The sequence below is a fragment of the Lactuca serriola genome, chromosome 5 (assembly GCF_051521515.1).
Source record: "Lactuca serriola cultivar US96UC23 chromosome 5, Lser_US96UC23_V15, whole genome shotgun sequence".
NCBI classification, from domain to species: Eukaryota; Viridiplantae; Streptophyta; class Magnoliopsida; order Asterales; family Asteraceae; genus Lactuca; species Lactuca serriola.
Window position 1 is genome coordinate 115879391 of NC_136412.1, and position 7289 is coordinate 115886679.

The 7289-nt window shown below is 41.6% G+C and overlaps 1 protein-coding gene across 1 annotated transcript; it reads left to right on the forward strand.

The window, feature by feature from the left end:
* The first annotated feature begins 1255 nt into the window (after positions 1-1255).
* Positions 1256-2086, forward strand: LOC145049755 (uncharacterized). The gene is made up of 2 exons (XM_078998118.1): positions 1256-1382; positions 1452-2086. Exons 1-2 carry the CDS (start codon positions 1256-1258, stop codon positions 2084-2086), a joined length of 762 nt encoding a protein of 253 aa, XP_078854244.1.
* The last annotated feature ends 5203 nt before the right edge of the window (positions 2087-7289 follow it).

A 7289-nucleotide genomic window follows, 5' to 3' on the forward strand; every position in this document is an offset into this window, starting at 1 on the left:
ATATGTGTTGTATCACATAGGAATAGTTTATGGTCTTAGTGCGGTGTCTTACTGGAATCAAGACTGGCCTTGAGGAAGGTATAGGTGGGTGTGAAAGGTAGTATTGGGACAATACTACTAGAAGCATAGGACCTATACATGAGACGAGTGCAGACCTAGAAACTCTAAGGAGGCTTGTGTAGAGGAATCCCCTCGAGTCCTTTCTTGATTGTTTATATGTTGTGTTTCAGTTTGGAGGAAGGTGATGACTCGAGGAGGTTCAGATTCGGTTTGTGGTTCAGGCTTGGGTTCAGGTGCTGAGCCAATTGATGAGCGTCTATGCGAGTTCATTTCGGCTGAGGTTAATCGCGGTATCTCGAATGCTACCCATATGTTGTTTGGTACCATCAAGGAGGGGATTATGAAGTTGATGGATGAGAGGCTTAGGTCTTTTTGAGCTGAGATTTTTGTGGGCCAAGTTGGAGCTCGAAATCCCTCACTTCAGGAGTTCAAGGCTTGTGGAGCTCCCGAGTTCTTTGGGGTGAAGGACCCCGTCGCTAACCATTGTTGGATCATTGACATGGAGAATTCTCAGCAGACGAGCCTTTCCCTTGGGGGGAAAAGGTGGGATTTGCATCATGCCTATTAAGGGATAGAGAACGAGACTGGTGGAATGAGGTTACCCTAGCTACAGGCTCAGCAATAGTGATGACCTAGAAGGATTTTGTTTAGAAATTTTCAGATGGATTCGCACTAGCTATCGAGGTGCAGCAGCTGGAGAGGGAGTTCCAAGACCTTCACCAGACTACTGAGACCGTGGCGGAGATTACTGCCAAAATCAAGGAGAGGGCTTTGTTGTTCCCGCAGTATGCTGAGGATGAGGATATGAGGAAGATGAGATATCATGACATGCTGAGGGAGGATATCTGGGAGTTCACGAACTTATCGGTGTGTAAGACCCTGAATGATATGATTAAGAAGGCTCGCAAGCAGGAGATTGAGTTGGAGCTTCGGTCGAAGCAGAAGTCAAAATAGGTACAGACAGCGGTGGGTCAAGCTAAGAGGACCAAGGCATTCGATGCTAACACCATAGGCTAGTAGGACCAGGTCCATTACGGCAAGTAAGGCAAGTCGTAGTGAGGCTTGCTGAGTGGAAATTTCAGGTTGTTTTAGTTGTGGCCAGACGGGTCACGTGAGCAAGGATTGCCCCAAGAGGGCTATGATTTTCTTCCATTGCAATCAGACCGGCCATAAAAAGGTTGATGGAGCAGTGACGATGCCTGCACCAGCCACCTTGAGGGTTACTGATGGCCGCCTAGGTAAGGTGGAGTCTCATGTGGTGAAGAATAGGGCGTTTCTTATGAAGACCAATGAGGCTAATGCATCGCCGAATGTGGTTACTGGTGTGTGTCTTATCTCTATCTCTTATTTCTTTCATTTTTTACGCTTATGATTATTTAGATCTTGTATAGGGACCTTTTTGGTCAATGGTTTGACCGCTGATGTCCTGTTTGATTCGGGGGCTACCCAATCCTTTGTATCTCTTGCACATAGCAAGAAGTTTTGCGATGCTCTCGGGACTTCGAATTCCCCACTAGAGGTTGAGATTACGGATGACCGTACTATGAGTGCTTCAAGGGTTTTCCGTGGGTGTATCATGAATCTGTTTGGTGAGAGATTCTTTATTGTTTTGGTGTCGATTCAATTTAGTGGATCGAAGGTTATCATTGGGATGGATTGGTTGGGCCCCAATGGGGCCATGATTGATTGCAAGCGACAGTTGGTGAGAGTTAGAACCCTAAGTGGGGGAGAACTAGTTATTCATGATAATAGAGCTTCACATGGGCCAACTCTGGGTATAGTTGCGAGGGCCAGGAGATATTTGCAACATGTTTTTTCTGGGCTCATAGCTTATGTTGTAGACACTCGAGCTGAGGACATGCTAGAATTGAGTAGGGTGCCCATTGTTCGGGATTTCCTTGATGTGTTTATTGAGGATTTACCAGAAGTTGCTCCCAAGAGGAACGTTAGGTTTCAGATTGATCTGGTACCTGGTGCTGCTACGATAGCCAAGGCATCGTATCACCTAGCACCACCTGAGATATAGGAGTTATCTACGCAACTTTAGGTCCTGCTAGACAAGGGTTTTATTCGTCTGGGTAGCTCTCTGTGAGGAGAATCGATTCTGTTTGAGAAAAAGGATGGTTCATGATGGGAATAAATCCTTAATGATCGAATAGATTAAAATAGGTAAACAGAACACGATATGATCAAACTAGTGCTGAATGATTAATAGTCATGCCTCAGAAGATCTCGATGAAGAATTACTTCTATAGAGGAGTAAAGTAGGGTTACAAGATAATTATTAGAGTTAACTAAAATGTGTAGCATGCATGCACCTTATATACTATAACGCTAGCAATAAATACGAGTCGACAGGCCCAACTCATTTATACAAAACCGACTAGACAAAACAGGCCCAATGACGCAACACTAAATCTTCAACAATCTCCTCCTTTGCTTCAATTGAGACCATATCCATTTAGTTCTTGATTCGCTTTTGCACTTCATTGACCATGGGAATGAAGCTCAACAGAAGCTTACGAACTTGAATATACCTAGTGATCACATTAGTGAAACACTTCACGTCATCTTTGTTGTTGTCGTTAAGCCTGGCAACCAGCTCCAAAATAAATTCCATACACAAAGTAGTAAATAAGTGTTTGTCTTCGAGTTGGAAGAATAACTTGTGACAATCTGCTCCTAAATGATCTCTAGACGTGTACACCACAAACCATCCTTCCTTGAAATTTTTTCCTGGCTTGAGCTTCTCAAAGTCTTTCAGAGCATCCTTCGGAACAACACTTGGTTTTTGCCTCAAAAGAATGGTAATCTCCACATCCATCATTCCAATTTCTTGAATATAAGACTTGATCAAAAGTTGAAGATGGGACACCATGGGTTCATACTTCTCCTTGTTTCCCAGCAGAACGTTGTATATTATCATCCAGTCATGGGGGTTCAAACAAGGAAAGTCTGCGATAGTGAATTCGCAGGCTTGAGATGTTGATCCTCTCGCAACTTTAACCTACGCATTAGGGAAGCTTTTGGTCTCGATTGGCACAGAAACCTTCACAACAATAATCTTGCTCGCACTCCAAGTCTCGTACTGAGGCTTCATGTGCTTCAGGTAGAAGGCAAACATCATTTGATTTGTAGTGTGGTCTGTGAAAGGTACATTACCAACCTTTACAAAGGCACGAAACCTGAACGCCTTTGGTGCGATAGGCAGGTCCAACTGCGAATCATGTCTATTATGGATTTCAAAAGATGCAATTGAATGCAACCAATACTGACTTGGCATATCCACAGCCGGGGTTTGCATGCGCTTCAGGGTCCATTTAGGAAATAACAACATTTTGCTTTTAAGAGTGGCCTGAGCTTCCTTCTCAGCTCTTTCTTTTTCTTCTGCCTCTCTGACGATGCGAACATGCTCATCAATCTCTGCCTCGCAATCCTTCCGCCTATTAAGCTCAGCTTCATCAGGCTCTTCGTCTTCACTATAATCAATAATAGGTTTTTCAATGAATAGCTTTTCTTTCTTCTTTGGTTCTTGCTTGATGACAGTAGGTTTAATTGGAGCATCGGGGGTTCATTCATTTGAACTTTAGAGCTACCTTCTCCCCCTTGTTTCGAAAAAGACATCGACTTCGAAACACCCTCCAAACGGTGTAACATAGCAAACACCGGTCTAAGCATTTTAGACAAATTTTTCTTTACTGTTATGGAGATCATTGGATCACGAGTCTCAATGATATCAAAGAGCAATCCAGTGACATCAGAGATGCAACTGCGCATGACTGCCTTCTCTGTTAGCAAATCATCGACCTGCTTTTGAGCGAAGTGAAGCTTGTTTCCAACACCTTACACTTTTCCTCCTTGATGGCGAGAGCATCCATGATCTTATTATCTATTGCCAGATCCACATGAAGCTTTGTGATTTTCGCAGTGATAGAAGACTGGAATGCTTCATGATCAGACTGAAGCACTTTGCGAAGCCCAACAAGGTTTCAATTTTTCCATTTGGAACAAGGTGCCAACATTTTTGAATAGCCTTGTTCGCAGTCACTGTGTTGGCGTTGTAGGTGTGCTTGTAATCCTCCATAAATACTATTCTGTCAACAATTAGTTTGTCGACTTTTTCGTGTGTTGCCTTGTAGGCATCAGTAGAGTCAGAAACGGCCTTGGACAAAGTGATAGGTTTTGAGCATTCTAACACTTCCTAAGTGTACATGCAACCCTAGTAACCTTGGATCTATGTTTGTCTAATTATCATGCAAAGTTGAATTCCAAGGTTATATTCCTATCTAGCATACATGGGGAACATTTTTAACTTGAATTAAAGATAGAATAACATACCTTGTTGTTGCTTATGATCCTTGAAACCTTGTGAGCCTAGCACCCCAAGTGTGATGCCTCAAATGCTTCACAGAACACCAAATGCAATGGAGTAAACTTTGAGACAATCTTATACTTGCAAAATCGGCTCTAGCCCTCTTGTTTCTTAGTGTATCCGATTTTGGTGGAGTAGATGGTCTTTATATATTGTGACACATCTAGGGTTACACAATGTAAACCCTAATGTGTCATGGCTCTTCACTTCCATGATCCATGGGTTTGTAACTCCCATGGAGCATCCATGGAGCATCCTATGGGTTTAACCCATCTTGACAATCCATGGAGCCTCTTAGCCCACTATAAAAGTTATGGATGATTTACATAATCAACCCATATATTTAATTAGTTATCCTTTGATCACTTAATTAATTCTAAATTAATTCTTGATCAAACAAATTAAATAATATTAGTAATATATTAGAACTTATAATATATTAATAAACGATAAGTGTTATTTCTCTCATTTTAGTTTATGCAATTGCATGGTGCCATGAAACCCAAATAGACCATGCTGGGTCGGGTCAAGTACATAACAGAAATAGTTATGGACTTAGACACCTTATCCAATAGTCTCCCACTTGGATAAGTCTAATAACTATAACTACAAGTATGACTTCTGGAACCAATCAACAATCGTAGCTCTTTCAAGGTCTCTCAGAACTGAGAAGATGATGATACGCCATTTAAGATAAGGGATCAGATAATCCTCTGTTCTAGATATCAGTTGGACAAATACATGGAACAATGTCTTACTCATTGTCCAGTAGTTTGTTTCCCGATTTCCGATTTGTTTGAAAAAGAACTTAATTGAACACATGAACTTAGTTCTGACCGGGCCCGGTACATAGGTCAAAACAAAATCATCGAGGGGCCCAGATATCAGCTTCTAATCCAAGAAGGAACAGATAAACTTTGACTCATATGTTTGTTCTACTACTCATTGAATTATGCACAAGAGCACGTTTTATAACATCGAGTTGCCAATGTGTTTTCATACGATCAACGCATAACCAACTCATAAGTAACAAATCATATCTCTAGGTTTGAAGACTTATATGATATTACTATCTCACGATCACTCGAGATAAATTCTATGAAGTGATTCCAGTGAGTGTGGGTTGAGTCCAATGCTAAGAACTTATGAGCACTCATGAGTGTTGTAGCCATGTCCAACAACTTAGACCTCTGTGACCAATCATGACATTCTTGATTCATACCTACTTCCGACATATGACCGACTGTGGAGGTTTGAATAATATGATATACCAAACATAATTATTCTGGAAGTCAAAACATGAAAAGAAATATAGTAAACGATCAACAAGAGATAGGAACACTTTAATCATAAATAAAGCACCTTTTATTCATCATCTAATGTCAATTACACTTTACAAATTTCAAGGTTATCTAACTACTAAATCTAATATCATCCTTCAGCCCTATGCTCCGAGCATGTTGGAGATGCTTAACCCGATTCAGTCCCTTTGTGAGGGGATCTGCTGGATTCTCATCCGATGATACCCTCTTTGCCACGAGGACTCCTTCTTCTATTCGATGTATGATGGAATGGTATTTTCTGTCGATGTGTCTGGATCTACCGTGATCCCTTGGTTCCTTGGCTAAGGCAACTGCACTTTCACTATCATAGAAAATTTCCATTGGCTATTTAATAGCTGGTACAACTCCAAGGTCTCCAATGAAGTTCTTCAGCCATATCGCCTCCTTTGCTGCCTCGCTAGCTCCTATATACTCTGATTCGCAAGTTGAATCCGCCACTGTCTCTTGCTTAGAAATCTTCCAAGAAATTGCTCCTGCATTTAACGTAAAGACCCAGCCTGACTAAGAGCAAAAATTATCCCTATCAGTCTGAAAGCTAGCATCGCTATACCCTACAACGCTCAAGTCTTCACTCCCATCGAGGGTAAGGACCCAGTCGTTAGTCCTCTGTAGGTACTTCAGGATATTCTTTACCGCAGTCCAGTGTGCCTTGCCAGGGTTCTCCTGATACCTGCTAACCATGCTCAAGGAAAAGGCTACATCAGGTCGAGTACACGTCATAGCATACATGATCGATCCTAGACACGAAGCATAAGGTATTCGACTCATTTTTTCTATCTCAGCCTCAGTACTAGGGCTTTGTGTCTTACTCAATTTGGCGTTACTCTGGATGGGAAACTCTCCTTTCTTGGAGTCCTGCAAGCCAAATCTCTTCATCACGTTATCCAAGTAGGTACTCTGACTAAGTCCAATTAGTCTTTTACTCTGGTCTCTCAAGATCCTTATCCCTAGAATATAGGCAGCTTCTCCTAGGTCCTTCATAGAGAAACACTTCCAAAGCCAGGACTTAACTTCCTGCAGAGTTAGGATGTCATTTCCTATGAGTAGTATGTCATCCACATACAATACCAGAAGGCTAACTATGCTCCCACTAGCCTTGACATATATACAGGATTTATCTTCACTCCTAGAAAAGCCAAATTCTTTGACTTTCTCATCAAAGAAAAGATTCCATCTGCGAGGTGCTTGTTTTAACCCATAAATGGATTTCTCAAACTTACACATTCTATTAGGGTACTCTGTGTTGACAAAACCCTCTAACTGACTCATGTAAATATCCTCAGCCAACTATCCATTAAGTAAAGCGGTTTTGACACCCATTTGCCATATTTCTTAGTCATGAAATGCGGCTATGGCTAATAGAACCCTAATAGACTTAATCTTGGCCACTAAAAAGTCTCATCATAATCAACTCCCAGAGTTTGTGAGAAGCCCTTTGCAACCAGTCATGCCTTATAAGTGTGTACAATACCATCCATGTCGGTCTTCTTCTTGAAGATCCATTTGCACCCTAT

Bases quoted from the DNA above. Each gene is read 5' to 3' on its own strand.
- LOC145049755 (XM_078998118.1), top strand. From the start codon at position 1,256: ATGCCTGCACCAGCCACCTTGAGGGTTACTGATGGCCGCCTAGGTAAG. The intron at 1,383-1,451 runs GTGTGTGTCTTA...GATCTTGTATAG, and splicing joins ATCGCCGAATGTGGTTACTG to GGACCTTTTTGGTCAATGGT.